At 42.0% G+C, this 18,482-nt stretch overlaps 4 protein-coding genes across 16 annotated transcripts; 1 reads left to right on the top strand and 3 right to left on the bottom strand.

Annotated features, from left to right (window-relative positions):
- Nucleotides 1-645: 645 nt before the first annotated feature.
- On the bottom strand, nucleotides 646-1,894 carry LOC103985439 (transcription factor MYB56-like). Its single transcript, XM_009403134.3, has 3 exons — nucleotides 1,447-1,894; nucleotides 1,011-1,379; nucleotides 646-839 (listed from the first exon to the last, which is right to left on the bottom strand). Exons 1-3 carry the CDS (start codon nucleotides 1,790-1,792, stop codon nucleotides 646-648), a joined length of 909 nt encoding a protein of 302 aa, XP_009401409.2. The 5' UTR covers nucleotides 1,793-1,894.
- Nucleotides 1,895-2,338: 444 nt separating this feature from the next.
- LOC135674461 (transcription termination factor MTEF1, chloroplastic-like) lies at nucleotides 2,339-8,286 on the bottom strand. 7 transcript variants are annotated; one of them, XR_010513630.1, is made up of 4 exons: nucleotides 7,237-8,286; nucleotides 4,809-4,937; nucleotides 3,248-3,355; nucleotides 2,339-3,062 (listed from the first exon to the last, which is right to left on the bottom strand). XR_010513630.1 is itself a non-coding variant. In XM_065184341.1 (2 exons), exon 1 carries the CDS (start codon nucleotides 8,175-8,177, stop codon nucleotides 7,248-7,250), a length of 930 nt encoding a protein of 309 aa, XP_065040413.1. In that variant the 5' UTR covers nucleotides 8,178-8,286; the 3' UTR covers nucleotides 2,339-4,945; nucleotides 7,237-7,247. The 7 variants fall into 7 exon arrangements, 2 of the variants coding, with proteins under 2 accessions (XP_065040413.1, XP_065040412.1); XR_010513629.1 differs by having other exon boundaries at nucleotides 3,248-3,352; XR_010513631.1 differs by having other exon boundaries at nucleotides 2,339-2,706; nucleotides 2,843-4,937.
- A 306-nt stretch (nucleotides 8,287-8,592) lies between these two features.
- On the top strand, nucleotides 8,593-14,405 carry LOC135585013 (O-fucosyltransferase 31-like). 5 transcript variants are annotated; one of them, XR_010513625.1, is made up of 12 exons: nucleotides 8,593-8,889; nucleotides 9,634-9,696; nucleotides 9,789-9,870; nucleotides 10,019-10,089; nucleotides 10,203-10,291; nucleotides 10,389-10,592; nucleotides 12,503-12,764; nucleotides 12,940-13,167; nucleotides 13,242-13,439; nucleotides 13,538-13,743; nucleotides 14,092-14,227; nucleotides 14,295-14,405. XR_010513625.1 is itself a non-coding variant. In XM_065184337.1 (11 exons), exons 1-11 carry the CDS (start codon nucleotides 8,740-8,742, stop codon nucleotides 14,150-14,152), a joined length of 1,614 nt encoding a protein of 537 aa, XP_065040409.1. In that variant the 5' UTR covers nucleotides 8,593-8,739; the 3' UTR covers nucleotides 14,153-14,405. The 5 variants fall into 5 exon arrangements, 3 of the variants coding, with proteins under 3 accessions (XP_065040409.1, XP_065040410.1, XP_065040411.1); XR_010513626.1 differs by having other exon boundaries at nucleotides 8,595-8,889; nucleotides 14,144-14,227; XM_065184337.1 differs by having other exon boundaries at nucleotides 14,092-14,405.
- A 1,648-nt stretch (nucleotides 14,406-16,053) lies between these two features.
- On the bottom strand, nucleotides 16,054-17,444 carry LOC135674462 (photosynthetic NDH subunit of lumenal location 2, chloroplastic-like). 3 transcript variants are annotated; one of them, XR_010513632.1, is made up of 3 exons: nucleotides 16,870-17,444; nucleotides 16,559-16,767; nucleotides 16,054-16,456 (listed from the first exon to the last, which is right to left on the bottom strand). XR_010513632.1 is itself a non-coding variant. In XM_065184343.1 (2 exons), the coding sequence occupies exons 1-2, from the start codon at nucleotides 17,377-17,379 to the stop codon at nucleotides 16,669-16,671; spliced, it is 609 nt and encodes a 202-aa protein (XP_065040415.1). In that variant the 5' UTR covers nucleotides 17,380-17,444; the 3' UTR covers nucleotides 16,435-16,668. The 3 variants fall into 3 exon arrangements, 1 of the variants encoding a protein (XP_065040415.1); XR_010513633.1 differs by having other exon boundaries at nucleotides 16,054-16,409; XM_065184343.1 differs by having other exon boundaries at nucleotides 16,435-16,767.
- Nucleotides 17,445-18,482: the final 1,038 nt, after the last annotated feature.

Below are 18,482 nucleotides of genomic sequence, written 5' to 3'. Positions count from 1 at the left end.
TCATCTCAAAATCTGCAGAAGAAATGCTTTTGATTATGTTCGCTGAACTCAATGTCAAGGCCACAATCCACTGTAGGATTTGCTTCAGAGCTCCAGAACTCACCCATCATGCTTATAATCTCGATGTGGATTTGACTCATCATTGCTTTGATCTCCAGGATTCAGACTCTTTTCAGAAACTAGAAAGCTATTTAGCGGATTGCATCTCCCCTAAGGATTCCATTTCACAAGGATAAAAAGCTACTCATCAGTAAGTTTTCAGGGAGTGATTTGTTGTCTCCAGGCTTAATGCATGAACCCTAAATTTATGTTAGCTTAAAAATACAAGTCAATCAAGATGATATATAATTTGTTCCTAATGCAACCGAGATTTCTCTCCGAGGCAAAGCATATATAAATTAATACAGGTTATATACTCCATGAGAGTTGCATGCACAAATATTTATTAGATTGAAGAGCATGAACTTATAGCAAGAAGGCAAGTCTCCAACCAAATTATAGTAGGAGCTTGATCGAGTAGCAGATATGGCTACAAGTGTTTTGATCTTTGACACTGCTCTTAGTGCTCAAGGTACACAGACGAATCAATGGCTTCTGCTCCCCTAACTCAACCATGGTTTCGTTTCCTCGGTGCTGACATCTTTCTCATGGAGCTCCCACTCCAAGGAAATCTATGAGAGTCGGTGAGACCGCGGCATCGGGGTGGCTGCTCTCTTTGTTCCCTTCAAATGGCCTACCATTGACAGAAACATGGGATGCATGACTTGATCGTTGGATTGCCAAGCTGATCGGAGTCTTGTTGCTATTGAAGCTCTTCTTCTCTTGATCCTTCTTGTCTTCTGCAATCATTCAGAACATAACATGATTATATAGAGTCGATCCATGAAGGAGCAAAAGCAAAAGAGCAGATGTGTTCTCGAGCACAGTACTGGTTGTGTACAACAGTAAATGTATCGGATTTAGGGTAGACGAACAATGATGTGCACAGAACTGACGACTAGCAGTCGTACCGGAGAAGAAATCAAAGGGAGTTCCTGAGACTGCATCTTCCCCACTGTGTGCCACGCGATGCAAGCCAATGGAAGGAAAGAAATGATGACGGGCTGCTGCAGCTTCCCCAAGTCTCCGGTGGAGGTGTTGGCCGAGCTTTTTCCTCCGGTGAGCGACGGCTTGCTCCCTGTACTTCCTGGCCATGATGACGTGCCACTGGTTCTTCAATGCGTTGTCAGTTCTACCAGGGAAAAGCCTCGCTATCGTAGCCCACTTGTTCCCATGCAATCTGTGAGCCGTCATGAGCTTCTCCTCTTCCTGTTCGGTGAAAGGCCTCCTGTTGATCTTTGGATCCAACTGGTTGAACCATCTCAGCCTGCAGCTCTTCCCTTCGCACCCACAAAAGAGCATCAAACAAGAGAGAGAGAGAGAGAGAGAGAGAGAGATGATCACGACCTGATCTGCCCTTGAACTTTTCTGCTATGAGCTTCCAGTTCTGCGGGCCGTAGAGTTCGACCAGTCTCCTGAGCTTGGAGTCTTCAGCTGGCCTCCAGTGGCCTCTGGCGCAGGTCTTCCCTCCATCTGGGTTATCTTCTCCGACGCCGTGAGCCACTTCGGTGTTCTCTTGAGGGTTTTCCTGAAAGCCGAGGCAGCTCTCCATGAAGGGGAAGGTGCGACAGGTGCGCTTCGAGCTCCTGCCGTAGTGACAGCTCTCCAACGAAGAGGTTGGTCCCGCAAAGAGTGTGGAGACTTCTTTGGATGAGGAAGAAGAGGAAGAGTCCGCACACCATCCACTCGCCATGCCTTCACTTCCAACGAAATTGGAAGATGTAGACAAGGGGAGAGAGAGATAGAGAGAGGGAGAGAGAGAACAAAGAAAGCTAGAAGCAGAAACCCAAGCAGGGCTCAGCTGTACCGCCATCACTTTCTTTAAAGCTATGGTCCACACGTGTGCGTGTCTTTGGAGCACTCGTGTGAGAGGCAAGTGCAGATATGCACTTCATCTGCCAACTTCATGGATAGCTGTTGCTCTCTCCCTTGACAAAAAAGATAGAGCTTGATGCAGTGCTTCCCATTTCTACAAGCCTTGTTCTTTCTCTCTCTATATTGCCAATCAACAAAGAAAAGTTGCCTGAACTAGGAACCTCTCTCTGCTTCAACCTGCACTTGCTGCAAAGCATGCCACTTTGAATGTGTCCAACCAACTTCATGGCAAGAGGATTATTGCTAATGTTCAGATGAAGTTGTACCAAGTGTTGAATTACCAGTTAACCAAGGGATAAAAAAGAGCTAAGCACACATTTCCAAGGATTAAGTGAACCATATTATTATGTAAGCATATGGGGGATGCAACAATGGGTATGGGTATGTGCATAACAAAGGCCACTGAAAGCAGTGTGCCTGAGACATTTCCATTACAGTGAACACTTGCAGTGCAGACTTGAGGAAGACTAGATTACATGGCACTTGGGAGCAAAAGAAGAGTGTAGTTCTGTGTCTGTACTGACTCCACAAGCTCAAGACAAAAGAACAGAGAGAAACAGTGTGTGTTTCACTGATCCTTATGCAACACACCTTATTGAATGAAGCAGGTTCTGTTAAGTGGTCTAAAACTCCCAAGAAGATGATGCACCCACTTCCATATACTTCACATGACTTTATGTTGATGGGATGAGTTGACAGAAGTGGCTTCTCAGCTGCATGGTATAGAGGTCCCTGAGAAAAGAACTGCATTAGTATGGAGTAGTAGCAGTTGTTGTTGGGAGCACAATTAAATGTAAAGAGGAGCTTTGAATTTATCAGTTATGTAATAGAGGATGCTTCTCTTTCAGACAAAGGAGAGCTCCTCAACTTTTCTCAACACCCAAAGCAAGGAAAGGGAGGAGATCTTTGCAATATATTTTCTTCCACCATTCACAATCTTCACTACTGATAAGGAAAATGGGATTAGTTGTCACTAGCAACTATTAAACCCAATAGCTACTGTCTAGCTTCCATGCAAGTGTTGTCTTGGATGGTGACCACCACTTGTTTGGCACAAAGCATGATGATCATAAGAACCATGTCGTAAACTGCAACGCAAAGTTGTTTCATTGAGAATCATTGACAAAAAAGACTGAGTACGATAAATATGCATAGGTAGATTCATCTTCTTATGGTGCATCTCAACTTGAAGTAAAAGCATGATGAGCCCTGGGTTAGTTTTCAGTTCATGCATAGCATGACATGAGAGCAGGTAGGTTGAAGTTGATGTTACCTTACTTCAGAAGAACACCAAAACCTGTGAGGAAGACAAGGTGAAACTCCCCTTGAAGTAAATGAGGTGAAAGGAAAGGCTGTCAGCAAAATCCAAAGCTCTTCTCTGCTGAAGCAGTATAAATACTGAGGAGATACAGAGCTTGTGATACAAAAATAAAAAGAACATTAATGTGCTCATAGCAAAAGCATTGTAAGAGAGGAGAGAGAAGAGTCGCACCAAAAGAACACATTAGTTTGCATGAAGAAAGTGTAGTGCATTAAGTTCATTTTCTTTGGGCACTTAGCTCAGGTTCAGGTGCTGTCCCACTTGCCTAACCATTGTGACCCCAAAGAAGAAATGCCACACCAACCCAATTGCCTCAGCATTCAAAACCTTGACATAAACAAGACGGAAGACTTGAATTGTGAAGGACATCATTTATGACGATGTCCTTGGAAGGGCATAGGAACAGTGATCCTCACCTATGTGGGTCTTTCAGACAATGATAAGGACTAGTGACTCAGAAAGGGAATATATGCCCTCCCCAGAGAGATGCACAGGAAGCCTCTAAAGAACTCTTCCTCACAAGAGGCTGGCATTCGACAAAAACCTTTACAAGGACAAAGAACAAGGATAAGTAAGAGTCAAAAGCTATGGTGTCAATGAGTCACTACAATGTAACTAGTGCAGCTTTTGTGATACCAAGTGTTCTATCTGATAACTGGTACTTAGGTTGTCTGAACTCCCAGGAAAGTTTCAGTGGATGATGTACTGATTTGAACAGTCCTCTATGGAATCTACAGAAGTCATACCTCAGACTAACAAAAGTTAAAGGGTGCCTTTGTTGGATTAGTATCTAGATTTCATGAGTCCATGTTAACTGGGAATATTAGTTTCTTGCTGCCCCTAAAATCACTCATCTTGATTGACATATCTCCCACCATCATACAGGTTTCTCAGCATCACAAAGTTGAGGATCTCTCTTGCAATTTGACTCCACAGACAAACTCTCAGAGCTCATTCAAGCTTCTCTCCAAACTGCTATAACTTTTAAATCTATCAATAATCAGTCACAAACTCCAAAAGATGTAAATTCTGACAAGACAAATGCACTTCTTATCATTATGATCAACAAATTTTCTCTTTAACTTCCTCCACCATCATCCCAATTGCATTTTTTTTTTTTTTTTCGGAACCAAAATAGTGATTTTTTATCGATATTTTTTTTACTAAAGAAATGTGAAAAAGAAAACATGACTTCAATAAATTGACATAATGCATTTGCTTTAGTAATTGCCTATGATGACATTATCGTCTTTAGTATTTGCCTTTCATTCAGAATTGTATAGAGGTACCACTACGGATAAAATTATCAAGGAGCTCCTTAGTGATCCATCTGTTACACTTTAACAATCAAGAGCATACAATCTTAAAGGAGCTGGCAAACCAAACTTTACGAGTAGCTAAAACAAAAAGGCAATAGCAGCTATATTTCCAAAACGATCACTAAGCATATGCTGAAGTAAAATAAACAAAATCCAAACTAGAATTACTAATCACAGTGCATCTTGGTCCTCACCGGGTATCATTTTCAGCAGCTTAGGCTAGATTCAAGTTCAACCGTCTTTAGTTTATGTATGTGTCATAATTAGTCCATTCTTCTCCACCAGGGAGGCAATTCGACTTCACCTGTCCATTCTTCGCCATGCTACAAATCTTTGCAAGATACGATTAGAATATAAGCAGAAAGCATCAACAACAAGTTCTTATGGGTTGACAAAGAACTATTTGATGCATTGGTGTCAATTGTTTGTTTGGATTTTAATTAAAGGAACAGAACAAAAAAGTTGTCTCAAGTCAAGAACCAAAAACTCAATGACCATCTGGATTTGTTTTTATGCCTGTAGATCAATCCAAGTATGCAAAAAAATCTAATGAATGATGGCACAGTGCTAGTGAATCAAACTGAATGATCGGCACAGATGCATGAATAAAAACTGAGAATGAAGATCAACTGGACCTTGAACCTGTCTACAAACATGCACAATGGCATCCATCAGAAACTTGCAGGGTCTCTTCGAGAGCACAATCATTACCACTTGGCCGATATGTTGAACCTTCACAATAATAAGACATGTAATGCAGTTGAATAACCCATGTACAAGAGGTCTCATGTTATCTTGTCCTTTTCTTCTTGGGCTTCAAATTTCAGAACTAGTATTATCGGACTGTAATAGAAACTCTGCCCTACTTTTCAGTAACCTCCAACCTCTGGTGAGAAAAATACCAACAGGATTGTTGCTTACACCGAGAAATTCATTAGACAACATTAAGTTTGAGGGGCAATACATATATTCTGTCAAGATTCTAAAGCTCTATTATTATGGGTACAACAAATACCTATTAAAACCATTACCTCTGCTAGCAACGGGTTATTATCAACATTTCCCTGATTCCATTTATGTTGGCTCTTAGCAATAACCATTATAGTAGGCCATGATATTGGATCATGATGCAGAATAATGAGAAACAAAATCCAATTTTGGCGGGTGCTCTTACAGAATAATCACTGTTGGCTGAATGACTAATAGAACATTCGAAAGCAATAGCTTTGTGCCAACTAAACTGCTTCTAAACATAAAATTCAAAAGTAATTACTGAATGATGATGAAAATCAATAACGAATTTTTATTCCTCAAACAGGATAGCTGTGACAAGATACAGCAACAGGTTAACTGGCATGGTTATATCCTTCCAAGTTTTGTAATGGTGGTTATTATAATAGAACGATTACTTTTATATCACACCTGTTGTTGGCATTGATATTTCGTGTTTACCGGTATATTAATATGATGTTACTGCTGTAAGAACCATACAGTTCCAGCATGAAATTCACCACAATTGTATTATACAAATTTGTTAACACAGCCAGAATTAAAAGTAACCAGACAAGTCTCTGCATGACTTTTATCCACATTGACTAAATTAGATTAAATCCATTTTGGTGACAGAAAACCAATCTAACGTGTTAGTTTCAGGGTTTCAAATCTCAGACTGATATCAGTTTTGGCACCTTATTAGACTGGTACAATAGCAGTATGCTTGGCAGTATAGCAACCTGTACCACCTGGTAACACTAGAAAAAAATGATAGAAAATTGAAAATTGACCGGTATCAAACGATATGGTCTCAAACCAGTCCTTGATCAGTCAGTTCTGGTCCGATCAATATATGAAATTACTTAGTTATATAGCTCTTTAAGAGTTATTTTAGATAAATAAGTGGTGATGGTAACTTCTTAAAAGGTGTTAATAACTTCTCTTTCATCTTCATTTAAATTAAATTGGAAGTAAAGGCATGCACTTGATTGCAAATAGACACACAAACTACTTGGCTGATAAAGAAGAAATACTTTGCTAATTACCTGCATTTCCGATAAGTCTGTGGAAATGCAGAATTGAGTAGAGAGGAATTTGTGTGCTTAAAAATCCTATAGTATTTCTTCCTTGACAGTGTGAAAACGATACTGTAATCAGCTCCCAGGCAGGTCGAAGGTCACCAAATCAAGGGCGTGAAAGGTACACAAACATGAAAGGTAAAGATGGAAGATTAAATTCTACTTGAAAACAAAAAAAAAGATCAAGAAATAACTCAAAGAACATGACCCATGCACTCAGCTCATGTGAAAGATGGAAGCTAGAATTTCTTATTGGAAGTGAAGAGATCAAGACAACATTTAGAAGAACCACATGACATAAACTTTTCGGAATCAGTTTCGATCTGCTCTAATATTAAACAGAACAACACTCTAAAATGCAACACATGAGAATTTATGGAAAACAGTTGTAGAAATAACGAGACCATTTTGCCACTGGAAGTAAGAAAAATATTAGTTTTATTTTTATTCTAAATCATTGCAGTTGTATTTTTGGAACAAGTGAGGCATATACGCATACACCTAATCTGCTCGTTCAACGGGGAAAGAGAAGGAACGCAAAGTGACTCACATGGTGATTGCCTACAACTTGTCATTAACAGGACTCAGCCGCATCTCCACCAGGCGACTCATGAACTCGCCATCGCTGACCTTGAGCATCTCAGAAAGCGGCATCCGGAGACGGCTCTCCGCCAGCAAGCGATGCCGGGGCTTGATCTTCCCCTCCAAGCTGAAGGAGAAGTACTGCGGGAAGTCCTTGAGCTCCGAGAGGTCTCTGCCCATGTCATGGAGAAAGAACTCGACTTTGGGCTTGAAATTGTTCTCGATACTGAAGGTGAGCATACCGGGCGAGCGGAGCACCATGCTGCGTGTCTCCAGGTGGGAGAAGCCGAGTCGGCGGAGGTAGTCAAGCTTGGGGAGGAGAGTGGCTTCTATGCTGGAGACAAGCAGGAGGGTGGTGCGGCAGGTGATGCGGCGGCGGCCGACGAAGCCGAGGCGGCGGAGAAAGCGGAGGGCGGGGAGGAGCTGGGAGGGGACGCTGGAGACAAGGAGTCGGGGGCAGCGAGCGACGGCCTTGCGGAGGTCCGGGAACGGGATGGCGGCGGGACCAAGTAGGAAGTGAAAGACCGGGAGGAGGTCGGCGCTGGGGTCGCAGGTGAGGAGGGAGGGGTACATGGCGAAGACGCGGGCGGCGTCGGCGGGGAGGAGGCCGAAGGAGCGGAGGGCGGCGGCAGAGGAGTGGAGGGCGGAAAGTGGGGCGGAACGGAGGGAGGGGTTGAGGGAGAGGGCGCGGGAGGAGTCGAGGCCGAGGTCGTGCTCGAGGTAGAGGAGCTTCTCACGGAATCGAAGGCCGGCGTCCGTGGCGAAGGCCGGGGAGGCGAGGAGGGTGGGCGGGAGCGGACGGAGTGGACCGAATCCGGTCGTGCGGATGACGGGGTCGGGGCTGCAGGCAAGGAGCTTGGGTCGACGTGGAGGAAGAGGAGGAGGGGAGAGGTGGAAATGGAGGAGCATAGTATCCTTCGTAAGGGCGGGCGGCAGGGGGAAGCACCACCGCCGGCGCCGGAAAACACTGAGATGGTCACCTTATCATTCTGTATCACTGCTGTTAATTCAGTCGTATACAATAAAAATATATAAATAAATAAAATAGAAAATATGTAATTATCTAATTTATGAAAGATTTTACGCATAATTAGTTGGTCCACTAATAAATAGTTTGGGCCGCAGCGAGAGCCCAACTTAGTCCAATTCATGTGATGAGGTTTGTCGAGGAAACTGTAAGGCTTGCAAAGATGATAGCGAACGCCCTTTCCGTTGCGGACTCCGTTCAGCATACAACCTTTTCCGCAACCCATCGTGCGCCGCGTGTCATCTTCGACTGACTTCACTTCTTCAGGAACTAGAAAGCCGCCACGTAAACCCATTCCACGGCGTCACTAATCCGCCGGCCCGCAGCTGGACCCACGAAGCCAGGCGCCACCATCTTCTTCGATCGACTTTGCCTAGGGTTAGGGGGTCACCATCTGCGATCGCAGGCGGAAGGTGGATCCGAGAGGAGGTGCTCTGCTACGCGATGTTGCTGCGGCTGCTGCGTTCGTGGCGGCGCCGTCACCACCCGCCGCAGAGAGGCGGAGCGCTGGCCGCCGCGCTGGTGATCCTCCTCCCGGCTTTCTTCCCGTCGCTCTTCACCCCGCTCGGCCACGCATTCCCTTCCCTCTTCTCCGTGAGCTCCCTTCTCTCCTCCTCTCAGCCTGTGAAATGACTCCCATCTTTAAGGTTAGGGGAAATGTTGACTCGATCGTATCACTTCTGGTAACTCTATCACGAATTCTTGATTCCTGTACTGAATTCTTAGACTTCAAGTTCAAGATTGTATCGTTTGTGCAATCTGTTTGATACACTTGATTGCGACTCGAGGCACTCATTCGAGTGGATTTGCTTGAGTGGTCACTGGAATCGACTGGATAGGCATTGTTCGGACAGGTGCTGAATTCTTAGAATGAGTTTCAATTGGGGTAACTGCGTTGAAAAAGCTCATTAAAATTATTTTATAGGTTCAGCTCCTCATTTATGTTGTTCAGCTAAAAATTGGTTCAAGAAATTGTGGCCAAAACGTCAGTAATTTGTCGAAATTCTGGACTAAATATTAGTGTGTGCATCTCACAAGTAATAATGAAGGAATTGATGATGCACAACATCCTATACATGGTATCTAAATACTTGGATCTCCTGCTTGAAATGCTTCACTCTTTTGAAAATTGTTACCATAAATTGATAGGTTGTTAACTTGCTTTAGATTGAAAATTTTTAACTCGGGTACCATATTTAATCGTTTCTTTCTCTTGTAGCATTTGTTTGAAGAGCATTTGTTATTATTGACATGTGTTATGTATCATCTTATATTTTATGCAATTGTGTTTGTTTACATTTCAATTGCTAAATGAATCAAGGGTGTAATTTTTTGCAGGAATGGAATGCTCCCAAACCGATGCATCTATCTCTTCTAAGGGATGCCTTAGAACGTAAAACAGTAAGCACAAGATATTCACTTGGGTACGATCGTTTTCTAATATTTTGTGTGATGGTATATTCATCGTTTCCATTGTGTCCATTTTCTTGAAGTCAATTGATCAACAGTCTGAGCTTTGGGCTCCCTTAGCATCACAAGGATGGAAACCTTGTCTTGAATCTACAAGTACCTCTTGTAAGTGCCTGTGTAACAGTGAAATCTACGTAATTCTTACTCCTTGACCATGTCAGAAAAGTATTTCTTGTGATATTCTCTTGCAAGTATTAGTTTATCTTTCAACTTCATGGTTCTTGGCTGAGGTCTTATATTGTGTTCTATCTAGCACTCCCCAGTAAGTCAAATGGATATATTCAGGTTTTCCTTGATGGTGGACTGAATCAACAGAGAATGGGAGTAAGCCAGATTCTTTTTTTCTCTTTGTTCCAACAACCAAATATTTTCTCTTGGTCAAATATAATGGGTCAGAATTAGACAGAAATTTTCTTATTGATGTATGTGTTCTCCAGATCTGCGATGCAGTTGCTGTTGCTAAAATTTTGAATGCTACCCTTGTTATCCCATACCTTGAAATCAATCCTGTCTGGAGAGACTCAAGGTATCTTTAAAACCTAACTTCATCTTTTTATGTACCCTTAAATGCCAAATTTTGTCATGTGGATCAACAGTATATCTTGTTGCTTTTGCTACTACAGCTCTTTTGAGGAAATATATGATGTGGATCATTTTATTGATGTCCTTAAAGAAGAAATCTCAATAACTAGAGAATTGCCCAAGGAATACTCTTGGAGCACTAGAGAGTATTATGCCATTGGCATTCGGGCTACAAGAGTAAAGACTGCACCTTCTCATGCTTCAGCAAACTGGTATCTCGAGAATGTTCTACCTGTCTTACAGAGGTTTGTAATGATGACTTCTATTGGTGCCTGAGTAACTAACTACTTTTTGTCTTTTCTATTTACCATCAGCATTGATTTGTGAAGCCAAATGTTGTGCTTTAAGTTTCTGCTTGTACTCAATCAGATATTCAATACAACACAACAACAAACTATAATATCCCAATTATTTGGGGTTGGCTAAATGGATCAAATATTTACAATCATATATGAATTTTTGCTAGTTGAAATCCTAATGAAACTATTGCTTGTGGGCGATATTCAACAAAACAGGATTAACATTTGATCTTTGGGATCAATATCAAGTTCATAATAGCATTAGGCCATTCTATGTTTTTTTGTCATCTTTTTCCTCAAATATGCTGCTAAAATTGTTGCTTTTATCCTCCATTGAAGACACCACCAGCTTGACTTCTATGTTATCTGTCATCCTTATTTTCTTTATCCTTTCCTAGTCAGCATGATTGCTAGGCTGATTTGGGTATGCTTTTAGAAACTGTTCTGCTAATAGCTAACTAAGCAAATCCTTATCAATATTGAAAACAAATTTTTGGAATCCTTATGTACAGAAGGCCCCAAAGTATATACTCAAATGTCATTCCATTTTTACTTTCAGAATCAATAAATTTGCAATTCATAGACTTAAATTACAGATTTGCGTATTCTGTTCGTATCAATTAACTCTTGACCCCCATCGGTTATCTTCATGTGTTGATTCTGTCCACTAAGATTCATTCTAATTCAACCCATTTTATTCATTCAGCAGCTTTCACTGTCTTACCTTCATTGCATTTTCATTTTTGTTGTCGTGGTGCTTGGTGATTTATAAGTTATATGCTCTTATAATTGGTCTTCATGATACTTAAATCTAAATCCATTCCATGCGCACGAAAAATTTCTGAAGGTTGACATTTTCACATCATCCAAGTGGGCAAATTATCCCAGGGTTGACATCATATTTGGAACTACAAGAAGAGATGTAATAAGAAATATTTGGAATCATAAGTAATTAGGTATAGTTCTGATTGGAGGAAAATCAAGAAAAAACCATTTAATGAAAAATGTTCATCTATAATTACACTAGAAAGTGAGGTGAGTTGATTCATGTTGATGGTGGGAGGAGATACAAAAGAAGACCTAAGAGGACTTTATAGAAGCTATAAAAAGAGATTGCTTGACATTGCTTGAACTAGTGGTATTGCGTATAGAACTCAGTTGCTAGAGAAGATCCAGTAGCGAAGCCCAAATAGTTGGGATCTTAAGACATTTTGTCATTTATCAGACTTGCATGTCTATGATCATATGAATTATTTAATTGTCAAAGTCAGAGGAATCTATTTTCTTGCATTAGTCTTATGTAGTATGACTGATCTAGTATTGAAGCATGTTGTTTTCAGAGTATTTTTGACATTAGTATTCACTTCAGGACATCGAAAGGCAGAACCTGAGGACTTCAGTGCTGACTGGAGTACACTATGTGATGAGATAACTTTTGTTTACAATCCAGTAAAATTAGAAACTTATTCTTTGTTTTTGGTCTGCCCCTATATGAGGTCACCAGTACGTGTTCATGCCTTTGCCAACTGAAACTATCCAAAGACCATTGACATCTATTCTACTAAGTAGACGTACTTCAGGCATTATATGAGAACTTAGGTTTTCTTATCTTCAAGGCAATTCTTTGATATCTTATATGGAAGTGCTATAGCCTTTATGTTTCAGACTTCTGCAAAAGGTAACCAATTTTGCATGAGTTATATCTTTGAACAAATTTTGGTGTCCGGGTGACTTCTTTTGTCTAGTGATTGATTCATGCTACTTCATTAAGTGAGATGCCAGGATTTATCTTCTCTGTTTGATACACTCATATTTTCTAATTGTATCAGTTGCTTACTTTGGTTGTTGTTCTTCAGTTATGGTATTGCTGCCATTTCCCCTTTTTCACACCGATTGGCTTTTGAGAATTTGCCTGGGGATATACAACGCTTAAGGTGTAAGGTCAATTTTCAAGCACTGGCATTTGTCTCTCATATCAACGCTTTAGGGGAGACACTTGTTAAGCGGTTGAGGAGTCCAGTCCATAAACAACCTGAGGAGTTTTTAAAGGAAGTAGCGGATGAAAATGTTCAGGAGGGCCCTGGAAAGTTTGCTGTGCTGCACCTTAGGTTCGATAAGGTACATCCATCCTAATTTTATGGTACATCTACCATGGGAACAAAATTGCTTACATAACTCAAACACACCTAAAATCCCAACATATTTGATTCTATGTCTAATCAATCCATGGTGGTGGATCCAATTTTTACATGAAGCAATTTTGTTATTAGTCTTAATCAACAAAAATATGCAGGACATGGCTGCACACTCTGCCTGTGATTTTGGGGGTGGTAGAGCTGAAAGGCTTGCTTTGGCCAAGTACAGGCAAGTGATTTGGCAAGGGAGGGTCTTAAATTCCCAATTCACTGATGAGGAACTGCGAGGCCAGGGTAGATGTCCATTAACTCCTGAAGAAATAGGATTGCTACTGGCAGCTTTAGGCTTTGACAGCAGCACTCGTCTATATCTTGCCTCTCATAAGGTCCTCCATACTAACTCTTTCTATTAGAATCATTCTTTATCTTTAGAATTTGGACAATGAATCTTGTGCTTCAGGTGTATGGTGGAGAGGCCAGGATATCCAGCCTACGCATGCTTTTCCCACTGATGGATGATAAGAAGAGTCTTGCTTCAGAAGAGGAGTTAGCTAAGGTGGAAGGAAAGGCATCTCTTCTAGCCGCCGTCGATTACTATGTTAGCATGCACAGTGATATCTTCATTTCTGCATCCCCAGGGAATATGCACAATGCAGTTGTAAGTATCTCACTAGTCATAATCATACAGTAAATTTCCCATCATTTGCCATGGTAGATGTTACAAGAGTCACTTACTGAGGACTTTGATGGTTTTAGCTGGGCTATCGAACTTACGAAAACTTGAAGACCATACGACCAAACATGGGTTTGCTAGGACAACTCTTCCTGAACAAGACCATGGACTGGTCCGAGTTCGAACGGGCTGTCCAAGCTGGTCACAAAGCTAGACAAGGGCAAATCAGGTTGAGGAAACCAAAACAATCCATATATACATATCCAGCTCCAGATTGCATGTGCCAAGGGTGAGCTGCCAAACTGGTCCTTTCTTACCACATAGACTGATCCTTTGATGTCCTCTAACATCAAACCCCTGTGTCCCTTGCTATCATTAATTGTTATCGGACCAAATTGTTATGCTAGATTGTGTTATGGTGTTCCTTGTGAAAATTGTTCTTTTCAGATGAAGGACACATTCTTTCTCCTAAAAGTATACCCTTCAATTTGCATTGGTTGCATCAATAGAGCAGAGTCTGTAGGCAGTCAACGGGTAAAATTGAAGGGGCTTAATTCTGCTTGACATATTTCTGATGTGTATATATTTATTTTATATTCCCAACTGTTAATTGATTTGATGGTGGCATATTTGATAGAAAAGAAAGCAGCGGCGGAAAGATGACCTCGTACACTTTTGCCTGCACGCAGATAAGATAGTAGGCATCGGCGCCTGCTCCGGTCATGGCCGCAGCGACGTACCCCCATCTTCGGCGACTTCGACTTCTTTTGCTGGTGAGAAGGACGATTCGGAGCCTACAACGCTTTGTTAGATCTCATTCTCCACCTTTTTATCTCACAGCTTAGGAAGGACTACTCTCCCCTGGCTGCCTGCTGAAAGGGGTTTTGCTGTAAGATCAAACGTTGTGGGAACAGCTTTGCCTACATCCAAAGACGCCATTTGCATGCCCAACCATCGTCTTCACGGCACGCACTTACTGCTGCGGACGTACACCAGCAAAGGCACGGGTCATACGGCGCTTTGCGCCATAAACATGAGCACAGGTACACACCCATTCTTCCTTCCATGTTGGGGCTGTGAGAGAGCCTCTTACCTCTGTCACGTAGGAGGTGGCGAACTTTTTCGTAGGTTTCTCCTGCACTGTCTTGTCAAATCCATCATAAAAGCCCCGCTGAGTTATCTTTCTCCGCTGGTCCAAACCACACGAACAGTCTTTATAAGCTGCCTTCCCTTCGACAGCTCTCATCATCTCAACCCCCATTCGTTAGCTTTCCCCTTGTGAAAGTTCCCATCGTCCAATGGGAACTCCTCCGTCTTCCTGTTCTGAGCATGATGCCCTGTGTTGGGATAAAGAACAGTAGATGCATTCCTCATCGTTGCAGCACTGTTCTGGGGCTACGTGCGTTGCATGTCATCTCTGGGTTTCTGCTGTTGGTACTCTCATCTAAGGCCTCGCATGGGAGGATGAGGTCACAGTGTGTAGCCAAGGATGACTTGCCGGCGAGCTTACTCATGCATGTTCATCTTGAATAGCAGTAGTAGCACGCACCGTTGTTAAAGGTCGGCAAGTCGTTTTTGGCTACATGTTTGCCTCTTCTTATCATGCTAGGCCAAAGATGATGATCTTGATTGGATTTCCGAGTACTGCTTCTGAAGAAGAGTGCTGTGAACCAGCTGACTTCCATGGGAAAAGAATCGATTTGATTTCTTAGCTTGTAGTTTGATTTCATCTACTAACATTGCTTAGGGTTCCTTTTTCTTCTTACGCTCACTTGTCTTCGTCACTGCTCTCTCTCTCTCTCTCCGATCTTTGGAATTGCAATTAATATCAATTTTTTGTTTGATTTCTCTGTTACTTTCACTTATAAAATGGTGCCTTCTGAACCGAAAGAAAAAAAACCGAAGGTTGCGTTTGACACAACCTTAAATAAAAGCGTTTACAGTCTGATTATTTTGGAAGGGTCTCCAAAAGTTCTTGCAATTCTTTGACAACTCATATTTACATTTCATCATCATCTCAATCATCAACTATTTAGTTGCCTGTTTATTCTCACCACAAGATGTTACTAATGTAGCTTAACGTCTTTCTGTCCTGCTCACCAATTAGACAAAGGTTTGCTAGTTTTGTATCAAGTCATCAGTAGCTCAAATCCATCATGATCATTGAGATACTTATGGTGCACACAAGTTCTCTATCAGATCCTCCCATGACATCTACATACCACTATGAAAGATGAAAATAACTTGTCCATGCCTATGAGATCCATAAAAGAATGTTACTCTTGAGCAAGATGTTAAGAAGGATCTTAGATTTAAGTTAGCATGATTCTTCATAGAAGAAAATGGGACTCCCTTTCTTTCATTCTACTTGGTATCGTTCTGCTTCAAGTTATTATTACAGATCAAAAGGTCAAACATAGTGCTACAGTAAAACAGATGCTTCGACGTGTGATAAGAAGCAGCAGAGGAGTATAACTTGGAGTCAACTCATGTCTTCCTCACGAGACTGAGAGGAGTTGAGCGGTTTCAGAGGGAGAGGAAACCTTCTTTGACAAAGAGGCCGAACATGAGGATGAGGAGGCCGATGGCGATGCACTGCGTGGAGGAGACGAGCGTCTGTGAGTAGGCGCCCAGCGTCAGTGCCGTCCCCAGGCATCCGATCAAGAACCCGCTCAGGTTCCGCCCCTCCATCTCTCTCTCTCTCTCTCGCTCTCTCTCTCGCTGCTTCGATCTCGTCGTCGTCGGCTCCGGTTGTGCTCTTTGTTGAGCCCTGATCTCGAACTCTTCGGTTGCTCAAGGGACGAGACGGCCTTCAACCCCCTTTGAACGGTCAAAGTCAACTGTTCCGGAGATATTTATTTGGAGATACGCTTTCCCATCCACGTACGTTTTCCGGGTCGGCCAGCTGTCTCTTGACTAGTGAGTACGTCGGGCCCCACATGTGGGACTGTTATACTAAAATATACTTTGAGATCAATCATTACCTCGCAACAAAATAATTTCTATCCATTATTTTTGTTATTTTGCTTCATTTTTGGAACAAATAACAACTAACAATTTATCGGACATGGCAACAGTTTTCATCAATATATGTGCATACAAACCTCCGATCAAACAAGAAGTCGATCATACGGTGCATCCGTTATAACGAACACCAGTTTGCAACTAATCCTGCACCAAATCCCCCACAGCGATCTGATCTCCTCCCGTCATGTTAGGCCAGCAGTGCAACCAACTCATCCAGTGACTTCAACGTCTTCTCGTAGTAGAGGTACGATTCGTATACCTTTGGGCTGCGTATATAACGATCCAGCTACGTACACAAACAAAACCCAACGGTAATGGATTGTTACAAGCGATCGAACACTTGGTGAGCAACAGGGGAAGGCGGAGGATGTGAATGGAGCGTTGCTACCTCGGCCATGTTGTCCACCAGCTCGTTGGCGGTCTTGACGAAGGCCTTGCGGCGGGGCTCCGGGACGGCGGCAACGGCGTTCTTGAGGTCAGCGTCGAGGTAGGCCGACTTGAGTCGGACGTAGAACATGACGTAGCGCCAGGACATGGTGTCGAGCATGTGGCGCATGTCCCGCATCCCCTCCGCCGTCTGCCGGATCCTCGCCGCCGCCTCCTCCGGCGTCAGCCCCGGCTGGAAGTACTTCTCCTTGATGAAGGACCGGGTGCCCCAGCTCTGCTCGGCCTGCGCCAAGGCGGCCGGCGGCGCCCGCTGTAGGCCCAGCGCCGTGGAGGCAGTTAGTACCGTCGACAGCACCGTCCACCGCCGCGTCGAGTAGTTAGGCTTCTCTTCGGCTACCGCAGGAGGACGAGGCGGTGATTCCACCCCGCGGCGCTGCTGGTGGTGGTGGCCGGGAGTGGATGGCGTCGGGGTCATGTGGCAAAGGATCATGTGCTTGGCGAAGCTGCCCATTGGAAGGATCGAATTCGAAGGAAGCAGAGAAGGCACAGTGAGCAGATAAGGCAGCTGCTGCCCACCAGGTGTTTGCGTATTTATCTGCTCTTCATATTACTAGGAGCAATAGAATAAGGACCAACAGCTAACTCTGTGGCTGAGCTCAAGTGAGACCCAAACAAAAGTCCATTTCCATTTGTCGCGATCAACATAATCTTATGGAATAAATGACTTGCTAATATCATAGGCGACTTGCAAGTCTAAAAACTCACCCTATCCAATACTAAATCCGTCCCCATTTATCACAATCAATATAATTATATGAAAAAATGACATGTTAATATGATAGATTTATTTAAAATCACTTAACCCAAAATACTATGAAAGCTTGAACACCATCAATCAATCCACTTGTGATATAGGGCTAATTTTGGAAGATAAATTGAGTTCCAAATATAATAAGTTAGTAGGATTTAAATAGGAGATTACTATTTTACAATCCTTTTTTTTATATTTATAATTTTTTAAATATTTTTAAAATATTCATCTATAAATAGACGTAAATATTCTTCTTTCCTCGGTGGACGATATCGAGGAGTCATTGTACGAGCATCAATGACGTCTACGATGAATAACGGTGAGAGCATCAACGAAGATGAACTAAGAGGTTGTGAAAAATAATTAAGATAAAAAATGATAAAATCGATAATACTAAGACTATAAATAATAAAATAATATTTTATTTTTTAAGATATTATGAATAGCAAGGGATTATCAATAGTAAATTGAGGATCGTAAATAATAAGTTTCTTTAAATATGTATGATAAAATTTACGGATACCCTACTCCTCATTCCTATCCTAGAAAAACTAGTTTTAACAAAAAGAGGAAACATAATCACAGCATGAGGATTTGTAGCATCCATAGCTGTAATAGAAATATGCTTCTTATATTATTATTGGAGGGAAAACATTCAAATATATGTAGAAGGCAAAATAAATAAATGTTATTTAATTTTATCCTTAAAAGAGGATAGCAAAAATAATATTATATATATATAATATTATTTTAATATATCATGTAATGATATCTTTTTGTTCATCACCTTCGTGTTAATCCAA

Source organism: Musa acuminata, chromosome BXJ1-5, assembly GCF_036884655.1.
Source record: "Musa acuminata AAA Group cultivar baxijiao chromosome BXJ1-5, Cavendish_Baxijiao_AAA, whole genome shotgun sequence".
NCBI classification, from domain to species: domain Eukaryota; kingdom Viridiplantae; phylum Streptophyta; class Magnoliopsida; order Zingiberales; family Musaceae; genus Musa; species Musa acuminata.
Note: the sequence above shows the minus strand (reverse complement) of the source record. Positions and strands in the feature narration are given on the sequence as shown.